Here is a 16,056-nt window from a genome sequence, read left to right as displayed (position 1 = left end):
ACTCATGCCCTCTAGTCCTAGTATTTTTGGATAGCGTGAACAGTCGCTTCACATCCACCCGATCCATTCCACTCATTATTTTATACACTTCTATCATATCTCCCCTCAGCCGTCTCTTCTCCAAGCTAAAAAGCCCTAGCCTTCTCAGCCTCTCTTCATAGGAAAGTCGTCCCATCCCCACTATCATTTTCGTCGCCCTTCGCTGTACCTTTTCCAATTCTACTATATCTTTTTTGAGATACGGAGACCAGTACTGAACACAATACTCCAGGTGCGGTCGCACCATGGAGCGATACAACGGCATTATAACATCCGCACACCTGGACTCCATACCCTTCCTAATAACACCCAACATTCTATTCGCTTTCCTAGCCGCAGCAGCACACTGAGCAGAAGGTTTCAGCGTATCATCGACGACGACACCCAGATCCCTTTCTTGATCCGTAACTCCTAACGCGGAACCTTGCAAGACGTAGCTATAATTCGGGTTCCTCTTTCCCACATGCATCACTTTGCACTTGTCAACATTGAACTTCATCTGCCACTTGCACGCCCAATCTCCCAGTCTCGCAAGGTCCTCCTGTAATCGTTCACATTCCTCCTGCGACTTGACGACCCTGAATAATTTTGTGTCATCGGCGAATTTAATTACCTCACTAGTTATTCCCATCTCTAGGTCATTTATAAATACATTAAAAAGCAACGGACCCAGCACAGACCCCTGCGGGACCCCTCTAACTACCCTCCTCCACTGAGAATACTGGCCACGCAATCCTACTCTCTGCTTCCTATCTTTCAACCAGTTCTTAATCCATAATAATACCCTACCTCCGATTCCATGACTCTGCAATTTCTTCAGGAGTCTTTCGTGCGGCACTTTGTCAAACGCCTTCTGAAAATCCAGATATACAATATCAACCGGTCATTTGCATTGTGTTTAGCACCCCCCAGACATTTTGAAAGTAGTAGTACGTGCTGTCTAGGTGACAGATTCCTAGAGTGTTTATTTTTATTCTTAAGAATTTAGCTCACTAGCTGAAGGTTAGTTATATTCAAGTGTATTGAGTATTTCTCTGTCCATGGAGGGCACACAGTCTAAATTTGTATCTGAAATAACACAAGATTTGCCCAGTGTCACAAGGAGCCTCGGTGGGATTTGAACCCTGGGGGCCTGTATGAGTTGGAGATGAAATGAAAAGAGATCAGTTACTGCATTAGGTTTCTTAGTATCTCATTCATTTGAACCGTATCACTTTTTTTTATGCACTTGGCAGAATTTGGGGGAGGGGGAGATGGAAATGGTAGGATAGATGGAAACATATAAGCCCAATAAAGAAGAAACCTGCCCTCTCCCTTTAAAATGATAGAACTGGCAATACTGATATATTTTAATATCCTGCCTCTACCCGCCCCCCCCCCTTCCACCTCACAAATGTTTCCCGCACCACCCAGTACCTTTCTGTTTGCTGAATGGGGAACAAGAGCACATCCCCCTCCAGATGCCATACAGACATGGGTCACATGCTGATGAATCATGGACTGCTGTCTGGCAACAGTGAGCATTTCAGTCTCAGATTGCTTCACATTCTGCCCACTGTATCAGTGCTGAATCCGGGAACAGAGGACAGAAAGTTAAACCAGTGCCTGCTCTTTGTACATTCCACACAGCTGGAAATAAATGATCCTTTCCTTCTCCCCATCAGAGGGTGGGACACAGTGAGGGAAGGGCCGACACAACGAGACGATTTGCTTCTTTTACATGCAGAGCAGACGCGAGGCGCTGCGCTGGGCTGCCGCTTCACTTTCTTTTTCTTTTTAAAGGCTGGGTGCCGGGTGGCAGGAGAAGAGGGTCGTCTGTCGATGGAGCTGGTAGGCAGGTGGGGGGGGGGAGGCTCAGATGGGAGAAGGGGACTGGTTCGGGGGGGCTCAGATGGGAGAAGGGGTCTGGGAGGGGGGGCTCAGATGGCAGAAGGGGCCTGGAACTGGGGTCTAAGAAGGGGGCAGGTGGGAGAATGGGTCGGGGGCTGAAAAGGGGGGCCCTAATGCAAGGCATGTGGATGAAGGGGGCTGGAACTGGGGGCTGAAAAGGAGGGTAGGTGGGATAAGGGGGCTGAAAAGTGGCTTGGGCAGAAGCCCGGGACTGGTGGGCGAAAAGGGCTGGGGTTGAAACGGGGATGAAAAGGGGACAGGGAGAAGTGGCTGGGGGCTGAAGCTCAGGCCTGGTGGGAGAAAAGGGCTGGGGTTAAAACTGGGGACTGGTGGGATAGTGGGACTGGAATTGGGGGCCGAAAAGAGGGGGCAGAGAGAGGGGACAGATCCTGGATGTAAGGGGGAGCGAGAGGGAGGGCATACCCTGGATGGATGGGAGAGGGAAGGCAAATGGTGGATTGAAGGGGCAGAGAGAAGGGGGAGAGAGAGAGATGGCAGACGGGCAGATGGTGGCTGGAAGGGGCAGAGAGAGAGAGGGCAGGCATTGGATGGAGGGGACGGCAGAGAGGGCAGACACTGGATGGCAGAGAGAGAGCAAAGACATGGCTTTCAGTTGGCATTGATTGTGCAGAATCGACTGTTCTGTCTGGTTTCGTTTTACAATAGGTGAATTCATGTTCTAGTGCTCACTGTAGTGTTTATGGTGCTTTCCTTTTTCTTGTGTGATTCGTAGAAATTACTGCTTATGCTATGGTAGAATTGCTGTATAGGTCCTGAGTGTTTTTTGTATTCTCGGTATGCCTAGTACTGGATTTTGGAGGGAGGGGTGTTAAAAAAAATGACCAGCCCCGGGTGTCAACTACCCTAGGTACGCCACTGCTTCACCTCCGTTTTCCTACTGGCCATTTCTCTCCCTATGCACCCAAGCATCCTTCTAGCTTTCTCCGTCATCTTTTCTGCCTAGGACCACACTCAAGCCCCACTCCTCTTTTGTGCACAAAAGTTCTTCACTCCCTAAACTGTACTGTTCTCTCAGGTTTTTACAGCCCAAATGCATAACCCTGCATTTTTTTTTTTTAGCATTAAATCTAAGCTGCCAAATTCCAGACCATTCCTCTAGCTTCGTTAAGTCCTTCCTCATGTTGTCCACACCATCAGGGGTGTCTACCCTATTGCAGATTTTGGTATCATCCGCAAAGAGGCAAATATTAGCAGACAGCTGTTACGTTCCTCACCTGGTGCCAGGCCTGCGCGGCCGATTCACCGGCGAGTCGTGGTCCGGCGAAGATAGCCGGCCATCTTGGTGTTGGTTTAGCTTCAGGAAGGAAGGAGGGCCCTCCTTCCTTCCTGAAGCTAAACCAACACCAAGATGGCCGGCTATCTTCGCCGGACCACAACTCGCCGGCGAATCGGCCGCGCAGGCCTGGCACCAGGTGAGGAACGTAACAATAGCCCTTCAGCAATATCGCTAACAAAAATGTTAAAAAGAACTGGCCCTGGACCCTCCTGGCGACAACCCTCCCCCACAAAGGCTTTGTTCTGTTTCTGACAGCGTGCAGGACGTCAGACTCACAGAAACAGAACGAAGCCTGGACCTCCTTGGCTGGCGGGGATTGGGGTCCCCCGCCAGCATAGGTGACAGCGGGTGAGGGTTGGCGGCGGGAGGGGGGGGGTCGAGAGGGTCGTCAAAGGTGGCGGTGGGGGTCGGCAATGGTGGGGGGGGGGTCGGTGTGGGGGGGCTAAAATGTACCCCCTCACCTCGGACTCTGGACCCCCCTCCCGCCGAAGTCTGGCTATGCCCCTGGGTTAACCCCAAACAAGCCAAACCAGCCAGGAGCCATTTCTGGGCAGTTAAAAGCGCATTGAATATTGACCCCTAAGTTTCTGCATGAGGTAATGAAGGGTTAAGGGACTTGCCCAAAGTCACAAGGACCAGCAGTGGGATATGAATCTGGCTTCCATAGTTGTCAGCCTGATGCTCTAACCTAAAGTATAACTGGACTCTTCTCTCCTGAAATATATTCTGGTGTCTTATACTCCTATTTAATGTCTGTTACTGCCATTAGGTAGTTTCACTAGCAGCAGATACGTGTCTGCTTAACATTTTTACTTTATGCAAGATTTTCCTCTCCTAATAAGGTTACTACCTAGCCTGTGATGTGGGCTCAGCTTTGAGGAGATAGAGAAGATTGGTCAGATGAATATTTTTAGCAATTGGCTGCATTTGCCAGCATTTTTGGCTATAAATCTCTGGCTCTTTGGCTCTCCTTTCCCACCGGATCTAGGAAGGTGGTGATAAACTTCATGGGAAGAGACTAGGGACGAGAAGGGTTCCTTGTTTTCAATCAGCAGGCTGTGTTTAGGCCACTGTTTTAGGAAAGGTCAGCAAATACTCATGGGAATTTCAGATCTCTGCCAGATTTTTGCTTTTCATTTTGCACTCTTTCATATACTTACAGGAAAAAGGAGGAAAAACAGCATCATTTTAAATTCCGACTTTGCAGATTTTTGCAACTCAAGAGGATTTGAATGGCTGTGTAGACTGAAATCCTGTAGCCAGTTGCGTAGCTATGACAGATTGAGCCCTGGGCAGAAAAACTGAGATGAGTCCCTTATTATTATACCATCTCTCCCAAAGCAGTGGGGAGCAAGGGGGGACGGGGAGAAGACACCCTCTCAGAGCTCTAGTAAACAAACCCTGCAAAAAGCAAACCTATCACAGTACTAGGAATTGAAACGCAGTTTCACAAATTTGACATAATTAAGAAACAAAAAAGTGTCTACCTTCATTATCTGAGTATTGTTTTTTTTTTTCATAACTCTTTTTCCAAAGATTCTTGTCCTTTGATATTTCTTCTCTATGTCCATTATCCATCTTTCCTCTGCATCCCTATCCATCCTGTCCAGCGTCTTCCCTCTTTGTCCTTGTTTCTGTCTCTCCCCCCCCCCCCCCCCACCTGTGCTCACCATCTCTCATCTGTATTCCTGTCTTATTCTGCCCTGCATCACCCCTTGGTGTCCGTGCTCCCTCTATGCCCAACATCTGTTCTCTGTCGCCCTGACCTTCCCCCTCCATAGTCCTGCATCTCTCTCTATCTCCTTTCCTCCTTGGTCCAGGGAGTGAGGTTTTCTTCCTCTCCACTCCTCCCTCCTTCCTTGGTCCAGGGTCCTTCTATGTTAAATTGTACAGCGCTGTGTAACCCTAGTAGCGCTTTAGAAATGTCAAGTTGTAGTAGTAGTAGTAGTAGTATATCTCTTTCTCCCCCCCCCCCCCCCTCTCCTTTCTCTCTCTCTCCCTTCCTCTCTCTCCCCCTCTCCAGGATCTCTGTGTCGTGGGCATTTTGCTGGCCTCACTCAGTGGTAGCTACATTTCTGCCTGTAGCGCTTCTGTTTTCCCAAGTGAGGCATACAGAATTTGCATGCTTGGCCTACGCATTGATCCTGTGAGGGCTGCCATCATTTGGTTACAGGCAACCTTTAACCTATTGCTGCTGATCTCTGAATGCAGATGTAAATGACCAGTGCTGTATTATAATGAAACATGAAAATGGAACCAATGGCTCAAAAGTCCTTCAGTATAGATGAAAGTCTTTGTGCAGAGCACCTGGAACACACTCTTTCTAGCTGATCAGGATATTATTGTGACTTATACCCTTTTCTCTTTTTTTCCAGCAGGCTGCAGTCTACTGTGGGATTTCTGAGTAAGTATACTCTTCCCTGCTGCTGCTTATCTGTCATGGGTCTTCCACTGGAGGGACCTAAGAGATTTTCTGTGTTATGTTGCTTATTTGCATATATAGATAGGGTTTGTTTGTTTTTTTTCAGTTTAATTTTCTAAAAGTGCAGTCTCTGCTTACCATGCATGTACTGAGATTTATATATCTAAGGGGCTGAATATTCAGCTGGTGGTCAGTGTTTATGTGGCCAGATATTCATCTAAGTGTAATATTCAGCACTTAACCACCTAAGTAAAACCAGATAAAAATAGGACTTTTTTTTTTTTTACAGTCTGATTTGTCTAGTTAACTTAGGAGTCCCTTTACTAAGGTGCGCTGAAAAATTACTTGCGGTAGTGTAGGTGCTGGTTTCGGGCATGCACTGATCCATTTTTCAGCACACCTGTAAAAAAAGCCCTTTTAAAAATTTTTGCCGAAAATGGACGTGCGGCAAAATCAAACTTTTTGCATGTCCATTTTGGGTCTGCGACCTTACTGCCAGCCATCGACCTAGCGATAAAGTCTCACACGTTAACTGAGCGGTAATGACCATAGGAATAATGAGCCCTGCTGCAGATAACTCTACTACTACTTATCATTTCTATAGCGCTACTAGACGTACACAGCGCTGTACACTTGAACATGAAGAGACAGTCCCTGCTCCACAGAGCTTACAGTCTAATTAGGACACACAAACAGGACAAACAAGAGATAAGGCTCGAGCTAAGCTTTAGTAAAAGACCCCCTCAGTGCTAGATATTAGCACTTAACCAAATAAGTTCCGAATCTGCCTCCAGACTGCCCACAAAATAGCCGGCTTTCAGTTTAGTGGTTAGTGATGTTGATATTCAGTGGCCTCTCCTGCCCGGTTAAATCACTTTGAATATCACACACACACACAGAGCCTTTTGGGCACCCCCACATTGGCCCCTTTGGGAGTGGGTTGTCTCAGCAGATCCACACCTTAGTTTCTAAAGCAAAGGCTTTCTCTGTTTGTTTGAAAATAGCAAAAATAAACCAAGTGATAGCAGAATGCTAACCATGCCCAAGGGTGCTGCAGTCTCCCAAGGGTGAAAAATGTATCATTATTGTGACTACATGCTTTGGAGAATTCACTAATGTGATCCAGACATGAAGGCTGGTCACAAGTGATCTCACAAAATTTTAGAACGCTTGCCTCTTCCTTCCGGGGGTGATATAGTAGAATGAAAAAATTCACTGCAGTCGTGCCTCCATGCAGGATAGGATAAGACACACACACTAACAGAGATCTCCTTTGTCACAGAAAAATAACCACTCATATTAAACAGCATTAATAAATTTCCAATTAATATGAAAAATGTATGGGAACAGCAGAATGCTGATCTAGCCCTGAGGTGCTGCAGTCACCAGATGTGAACACTCAATGATCTTCCATGACATGGGAAACTCTGCCTGCTTCTCCAGGTGACACGGGAAAAACAGGTTACTTCTCCCAAAAATCAGCTGTGGCTCTGTCTCCATGTGTGAAAAGATGGACACACATCCACACAGAGTTTTCCTTTGTTACAAGTACATCATAACATTGAGCAACCTCAGAATTTGATATTGGAGTATAATGGAGCTCATAAGTTCTTAAATGGAGCAAACTTAAGAAACAAAATCATTTATTCAACATAGTTGAACCCCCTACATGATGTCTGGTTTATTTATATCAGCACAACCCTATTTTAGGGCCCTGTTTACAAAGGGTACAGCAGTGGTTAGTGTGGTGGACTTTGGTCCTGGGGAACTGGGTTCGATTCCCACTTCAGGCACAGGCAGCTCCTTGTGACTCTGGGCAAGTCACTTAACCCTCCATTGCCCCATGTAAGCCGCATTGAGCCTGCCATGAGTGGGAAAGCGCAGGGTACAAATGTAACAAAAAAAAGGCGCTCCAGCATTTTTAGTGCGCGCTAGCCATGTAGACGCCCATAGGAATATTATAGGCATCTACACGGTTAGCGAGTGTTAATTTTTAGCACGCGCTAAAAATGCTAGCACGCCTTTGTAAACAGGGCTCTTAGTGTCTCCTGAGAGGAGACCAACCTTTTACCTCAGAATTAAATCTTTTATTGTACTTGCAAATAAAACATGCCATCCAGTCCAGGTGATGTACTACTCTTTAATTTGTCGATTTGACTCAGTATATCTTCCAGGTTCACCAAGATTTGCATAATCACCCTTGAAAACCATTTCTGAAACAGGTAGATCTCTTACATCTTCTGTAAAGATCGAAGCAAAAAAGTCATTCAGTTGCTCCGCTATGGCCTTGCCCTCACCGAGTACCCTTTTTGCTCCTTCATGATCTAACGGTCCCATAGATTCCCTCATGGGCTTTTTGCTTCTGATGTACCTGAGAGAGTTGCTTCTGTGAGTTTTTTTGCCTCTGCATCAAGTCCTCTTTATATTCTCTTTTCGCCTTCTTCATCAATGCTTTGCATCTAACTTTCCAGTGCTTGTGTTGCTTCTTATTTTCTTTATTGGGTCCTTTTCTTTGAAGGACATTCGTTTGGGTCTAATAGCCTTTATCACTTCACCTTTTAACCATGCTGGCTGTTGGGTTCTCTTCTTTCCACCTTTGTAAATACGTGGAATGCATTTGTTGTGGGCTTCCAAGATGGTATTTTTAAACAACGTCCATGCCTGATTTAGGGGGTCTTTTACTAATCTGTGGTAGAAATCAGATGACAGTAAATGCCAAGATACCCATTATATTCTTATGGGCTTCTCGGTGTTTACCACCAGCTGATTTCTACGAGGAGCTAAAAACGGTACTGCAGCTTTAGTAAAAGACCCCTTTAATGTCCTAACCTTTGCAGCCAATCCTTTTAGCTTCTTTTTAACCATTTTCCTTATTTTATTATAGTCGCTCTTTTGAAAATTAAATGCTACTACGATAGATTTCCTTTGTGGCTTCATTCCAGATAGTAGCTCAGATATGATCATGTTAACGATGGCTGTTTTTCCCAGCGGACTCAGTGATCTAAAATGGCTCCCCCTCCTGGACCAAGAAACAGTCATTTATTACATCTAGGAATTTTATCTCCCTGATGTAACATTTATCCAGTCGATATTAGGGTAATTGAAATCACCCATTATTATATTGTTGCCCAATTTGCCAGCTTTCCTAATCTCTCTGTAAACATTTCTTCATCTGTTTGTTCTGTCCCTGCGGATGGTAGTACAGCCCTTCAAAGATACTCCTTCCCTTCACACATGGAATTTCTGTCCATAATGATTCCACGCTGCTATTTGTTGCTTGGTGTTAGGGATCGACCACTGAGGTGGAGAAACTGGATCCACTTTGAATGGAGCAAATCTAAAGAGGAGGAGGAGCGTGATCAACAAAACTCTTCCAGAAAAATAGGGAGACGGGATGAAAAAGTATACACTTTTTATTCTGTGTTTAAGAGTTGGACTCAACATGGCACATGCTTAGGCAATAGTCCCTGCTTCAGAAGTCTAAAAATCACAATAAAAACAAATAAATACAGCTACATGGAAATATATTAACATAAAAAATCCAAAATGAAAATTAAAATATATTAAGCAACAAAGCCCGTTTCGTGAAAAATGAAACGGGCCCTAGGAAGGCTCTCATCTAAGCGATTTTTCTCCTCTCTCCTCTGCTCTGCCCTCCATGTCCAGCGATTCTCCTCTGCCCTGCCCATCCGTGTCCCGCTCCTCTCCCGTCCTCTCCCCTGCCCTCTTCTCCTTCCTGCCGCCCTGCCTTTAAGCCGTTCCATGTTACCTGAGGTTGCAGCGGCGGTAGTCTCAGCTCGCGTCGCCTCCAGCCTTCCCTCTCAGTGTCCCGCCCTCCTCTGACGTCATTTCGTCTTTCCGCGAGGGCGGTACGCTGGAGGCGAGCTGACGTCAGCTCATTTGCATGCTGTTACGAACCCAGCCAGCCAGCCATCCAGGGAGGCAGAGTTACCAATTATTATATAGAGATGGACATATATATTTTGTGTGAGGAAACATGACTTGTCAAGGAGTTATGATTAAGCCAACGTTAGTTACAAAGGTGCAGTAGGATCTACATGCATGCAGTGTGTACCACCAGGCTATAGTGCCCCCCCCACCCCCCCCCCCCGGGCAATAATTTCACATTTGTTGCATGGGCCAATACCGCCAGGACTAATTATTTTTTTTATTTCCTACTGTGTGCAGCGTTTTCAGCATTAATCGGCAGTTGGCTCGCGCCGACCGGTCACCGCATGATGTAGCGCACGAGTCCTTACCACTAGATCAACGGCTGGTGGTAGGGGCTCAGGCCGTAAATAGGCGAGCGCTGATTTCAGATTTACTGCAGGCCCTTTTCTCGGCCCATTGGAAAAAAGCCCTTTTTCCCCAGACGCAGTAAAAACTGGTCCACTTCGCACCAAAAACACATGCCCACACTACCGCAGGCCACTTTTTGCCGCAGCTTAATAAAAGAACCTCAAAATAAACTATAGATTGCAAAGTAAGCTACTTATGTAGAAGGTATTAGATACAGAGAAACAAAAAAATATATCTATAAATGACTCGTATGAAACTGAATGGAAGTTGTATTTAGTTGTAACTTGAAGATTAACTGTGGAGTTACACAGAAGTAAAACAATAAACAGGATCGAGCCTACAACAAAGGAATAATAAACAAAATAGCAGTATTGATACCTGTCGGGACACGCTGGCTGCTGCTTCACCTGCTCTCTGCCAGAAAGTACAGTCCAGGTTGCCAAGTAAGATTTTGCTCCACTCCAACTACAACATAGCTCCAAACATCTGTAAACTTGCAAAACTTAAATTTTGGTTTGATTTTTTTTTTTTCTTGCTTGCTTTAAGTTCCTATTGTTTGTGGGCCAGGGTATGTAACCCCCTTATCTGCACACCTAGGTGGCTGCCTGGTGTAAGCCTGGGAAGCTGGGTAGAAGGGGCACAAATTTGTTGCTTTGGGACCAGGGACAGGACTCGGGTTTATTCGGGGAGGCTGCAACAAACTGCACCGGACTTCTGCTCTCTACAAAAATAAAGTGTACTGTGCCTAAATCGTTTAAAGGACAGTAAAGTTTTTTTCAGAGAGCAGAAGTCCGGTGCAGTTTGTTGCAGCCTCCCCGAATAAACCCGAGTCCTGTCCCTGGTCCCAAAGCAACAAATTTGTGCCCCTTCTACCCTTCACCTGGGGACAGTTCAGATTCTATTACTATATTCTAGCGACTTGTTGTTCCCACTTCCCCCATTATGTTAGTGTTTTTATTGTAAGCCACTTAAGTGGGATATAAATACAAAAATAAAGTGTACTGTGCCTAAATCGTTTAAAGGACAGTAAAGTTTTTTTCATTTATATCCCACTTAAGTGGCTTACAATAAAAACACTAACATAATGGGGGAAGTGGGAACAACAAGTCGCTAGAATATAGTAATAGAATCTGAACTGTCCCCAGGTGATAGGAATAAACAAACGCTGTACAGCACTTAGTCTTTGGTCGCCGTCTGACACAGTAGAGCAGTATCCTAGCCTCCAAGACCCTGATGCAGCAAAAACGAAACGCTGGCCACCGTCGGCTTGGGGCGTGAAGACTTAAACTGCCGCAGCAGCAGACAGTGCACTCGTTGCCCAGGGACTCGTTCAGCAGACACGGGCACAAGATAAGCCTGTTGGCACTAGCCATTAAGATAAGTGCCTTTCCTGTATTTAGCACATTCTATTGATCGCTCAGCCTGAAGCATATAGCTCAGCCAATGACGGAGTTCATCTAAGTTGTACAATTAATGTTTGCTTTGCCACGTCCTTAGTTTCGTGGTGTACACTCCATTTCTGAAGGTTTTTTTACATGCCGATGATGAAGAGGTTCAGCTCTGTAGGTACATTGTATCCGTGAGCTCTTTGAGGCCGTTTTTCCTTCTGAATAATAGTCAGTTCAGGCAGCTTTTTGTTTATTCATATCACCTGGGGACAGTTTAGATTCTATTATTACAATAAAAACATGCATAAAATCATAACAGAGTATCATACAGGGGCCCTTTTACTAAGCCGTGTAAGCATCTATTCGCACCCAGCGCATGCCAAAATGGAGTTACTGCGTAGCTGTTGCAGTTATTCCATTTTTGGTGCGCAGCCGAAAAATTAATTTTTATTTTCTGCTGCGCGTATCGGATGTCAGCCAAGTGGCATTTGGCGCGGGTAGGTCATTACCGCCCAGTTACCGCAGGAGACTTTACCGCTAGGTCAATGGCTGGCGGTAAGGTGTCATACTCAAAATGGACGCATAGCAATTTTCATTTTACCACATAAAAAGGCATTTTTTTTGTAGGTGCCCTGAAAAATAATTCTGTGCGTGCCCAAAAACACGCGTCTGCACTACCACAGGGCATTTTTCAGTGCACCTTAGTAAAAGGACCCCCCCACAATCTTTTAAAGAGAGCCACTTGTTACAAATACTAGTTCAGCTCTCAAGGAAGATTTCATAAAGAAATGCATTTTCAAATATTTCTTAAATTGTTGTCTACTAGAACAAAGTCTCAAATGTCCAGACAAATGATTCCATAAGGTTGCTCCTGCAGTAGAAAAAGCTTGGCTATGTGTATTGGCCAAAAGACTGACAGGAACACAAGATTTAGCAGTTTCAGTACATAACACATGCTTTGACTGGTACATAGATAAAACATTCACAAAATACTTTAGAAACATGGAGTAAACCCATTGATGAATTAAAAGCAATACTTTAAACATCACAGGTAACTAATGAAGCGTCTTCAAAATAGATGTAATATGATCAGATCTTTGTGTACCAGTAAGTAAATGCGCAGCTGAATTTTGGACAACCTGCAGAGCTTGGACTTTGGCAGTAGACGTACCCAAATAGAAAGAATTACAGAAATCCGGTCTTGTTGTGACTGCACAATTGTCCAAAAGTCATAATCAGAAATTATCCCCTTCAATGGCACCCTGTCAAAAGAAACCAGACAAAAAAGTTCCCGACATAAAAGTCCCTGACAAAATAGACTCCTGACAAAAGGGCCTGATGAAATAGATTTACTGAGAAAGTCCACGGCTTGTCACTTGAAAGTCTATCATAGATCGCAACAAAAACTCAGCACTATGATACTGTCTAAAACCATATTGAAATTCTTTCAAAGCAGGGGCGTATCTGCCTGGGGCCACAGGGGCCTGGGCCCCCACAGATTTCGCCCTGGCCCCCCTCCCCGCCGTCAACCCTCCCCCGCTGCTTACTTTTGCTGGCGGGGGGCCCCAACCCCCGCCAGCCGAGGTCCGACCCGCAATCTCCATATTTCGTCTTCCTCCGTGGCCATGTGCTTCAAGGAAGTAACGCTGCAGTGCTGATTCGTTGAATCCAGTTCGGCGTCTGATGTCGCAGCACGTCAGATGCCGAACTGGATTCAACGAATCAGCACTGCAGCGTTACTTCCTTGAAGCACATGGCCACGGAGGAAGACGAAATATGGAGATTGCGGGTCGGGACCTCGGCTGGCGGGGGTTGGGGCCCCCCCGCCAGCAAAAGTAAGCAACGGGGGAGGGTTGACGGCGGGGAGGGGGTGGAGAGAGGCGGCGGCGGGGGGGGAGGGAGGCAGGCAAAAATGTGCCCCCCCTCTCTGGCTCTGGCCCCCCCTACCGCCGGATTCCAGATACGCCCCTGTTTCAAAGTATGATTTCTTTCCACAAAATCTCTATAATTTTAGCCAGGAAAGGAAACGCTATAATTGGTCTATAATTACAGTGGAGCACCGATAGTACACAGTACTTGGGAGGCAAGGACCTTGAACCGTGTACTATCGGTGCATGTATAAATGAATCATTAGGCCTACTCAAATGGCGAACCGCAGTCTGCAGTCCGGAGCCCAAGGGTGCCATTTTTTAGTAGATTGACCACCTCCTCTGGCCCCAGGTCCGGCATTCCCTACCTGCAATCCTTTCTTCCCAGGTTTTTAGTAGCGGCAGTGATTCACATAGGCTGGCTGCCTGAGCTCAGAGATTCTCTGTGCTGTGCCTTGCCCCTTTCTGACGTAACTTCCTGCTTCTGCAAGGACGGGCACAACAGACAGCAACTCCGAATTCAGGTAGATGGCCTGTCTGAATTGCTATCTGCTGAAGTCCTGATCAAAGAGAATTTAAAGTAGGCAGTGTGTATATACAAGTCCCACGTACAAAACTGGGAGACATGTTATCTCGTGCATTATCCAGACCCGTGCTATAATGGGTCGCGTATTAACGGTGCTCCACTGTAGTTGGCCTAGACAGATCTCCGGAGCCTTTATCTTCACTGATCAAGTAGTAACTATTTGCAGTTCTTTCCTCCTGTCTCCAGACGTAGATGAAAATACAATTAATGGTTACTTTAATTCTCTTAGATGGTTAAGCCTCTCTGAACCATCTCAGCATCTGGAATCTACCTAAGACCAGCCTATCTCGGAAAGCCTACTTCAGAAACTCCACATATTACCTGCAGTCCTTCCTAATAACATGTCCATAGACCTTTTTAGTCTCTCTTACCCTTTCCCCTTTTTCTTCTTACCCTGTTCCTTCTATCCTGTTTAATGTAATTTGTAATTGTATAACCACTGGTCTGGCGATAGCCTTTTCAGTACATTCTAAGCCACTTTGAGTCTGCATACATGTGGAAAAAGGTGGGGGTATAAATATGCATAAATAAATAAACGTATTCACTAGGTTGGTGAAGGTCTTTCAAGCACACAGTTTAGGATAGCTGCTGTTCATATTGACAGATGTTTAAACATAAATCAGTGCTCAGATATTATTATTCACTTTGTTTTCTCAACCTCCAGTTGTTGGCAAGTGGCTCCAGTAGACAAAATGGCAATACATGGTAGATTTGTTATTCCCTTCTGCCCTGTACAGATGGAGAAGGACCCCCAGCAGAAACACAAACTGACCTGCTCCTGTATTTTCAGATTTAATAGGGATGGACAGGTTCCCCATTCCTGTCCACTAAAACAAGACAGCAACTGTCTTGGTTCTGTTTCTTGTCCCTGATCCTTCTTGAATCTTTGCACCTCTAGCAAATGCCTTTAATGACCAACCTGTGAAGGTATGAACCAGCTGATTCTTTCAGTTAGGCTTCCTTAGGCATTTGTGAGAGGACCTCCCTGTAGTTGCAAGGCCAGAGGCGGGAGACGGACCTAAGACAAACTGGGATAGCAGGGAGTGGGCTTAAATACTACCACTAGAACCTTCTCTTTGAATATGGGAAGGCCCTTCCAGGCTTCTACCAGCTTCCAGCACCTTCCAAACTGTCAGTTCCAGAGATTTCCTATACTGGAAGCTTCCTTGGACTAGCTGGAGCCATTTCTAGCAGGTGCAGGATGTTCAAAGTTTGTCCCCGCCCCATCCCCGACAACTCTGTCTGATCCCATCCGCACAAGCCTCGAATAGTTATAATTTTATATTTAAATCATTTTATTATTAAAGTACAGAGAGAAACAGTATTCTGTACAACTGTCATTTTATAAATCATGAATAATACAGAACAAGGATCAACAAAACCCCTGTCTCCCCTCCCCCCTCACAAATATCCCCTCCGCTATTGGGAAAACTGAACAAGCCAAATTACTATAGAATGCTACATAGAAAATTCATGCTAACAGAATACCTCAGTCACACACACACAGAACACAAATGCCAAATCCATAATAGCTGATTAAAAATGATAAACATAAATTAAACCAGAATCCCAAGAAGCCACACCTTGCATGTAGTACAGTGCCAAAATAAATAATAGATGCATTTCCCCCTATATTGTGCAAACTAGAAAGATCAGACATGCCAGGAATGGTGTTGGGGGAATGAAAAATAGGGCAACTGCCCCCTGGCCAAAGAGAACCCAAAGCCTGCCCTGGGACCCAGCCATGTCTAACACCAGCTCTGGCAAGATACACATTTCAAACCTGCTGTTTTAGGTGGAGTGAATAAAGGGGATGGGACGACTTCCCTATGAGGAAAGGCTAAAGCGGCTAGGGCTTTTCAGCTTGGACAAAAGACGGCTGAGGGGAGATATGATAGAGGTCTATAAAATAATGAGTGGAATTGAACGGATGGATGTGAAGCATCTGTTCAGGCTTTCCAAAAATACTAGGACTAGGGGGCATGCGATGAAGCCACAATGTAGTAAATTTAATGATTTATCATTTTTATTCAAAACCAGTATCCTGTACATATATCACTATACAACTTTATCACTTGCATTCACAATAACAATTCTTCAGTATTACAGGTAATGTGAGTTTGCTGAAATTTACAGAAACAAATTGTTTTCATTTTTTTTATTATAATCCCTCCCTTCCCAACAACCCCCCCCCCAACCTTCCCCCCAATAATCCCCTCCCTCTCCCTCCCTTCCCTCTCTCCTATGTGAACAAAACTTAATACTAG

General features: G+C 45.4%; 1 protein-coding gene across 3 annotated transcripts in view; it reads left to right on the top strand.

The window, feature by feature from the left end:
• The window catches only part of TMEM92 (transmembrane protein 92), a 35,876-nt gene that overhangs the window by 12,324 nt on the left and 7,496 nt on the right, over nt 1–16,056 (top strand). For 2 of the 3 annotated variants that reach the window (XM_030221920.1, XM_030221919.1), the window contains exon 2: nt 5,605–5,630. In XM_030221920.1, coding sequence (XP_030077780.1) covers nt 5,605–5,630 — 26 coding nt within the window. Of the gene's footprint in view, nt 1–5,601; nt 5,631–16,056 lie in introns of all 3 variants that reach the window. The other variant, XM_030221917.1, reaches the window with a different exon arrangement.

The sequence above is a fragment of the Microcaecilia unicolor genome, chromosome 12 (genome assembly GCF_901765095.1).
Source record: "Microcaecilia unicolor chromosome 12, aMicUni1.1, whole genome shotgun sequence".
Lineage (NCBI taxonomy): Eukaryota > Metazoa > Chordata > Amphibia > Gymnophiona > Siphonopidae > Microcaecilia > Microcaecilia unicolor.
Note: the sequence above shows the minus strand (reverse complement) of the source record. Positions and strands in the feature narration are given on the sequence as shown.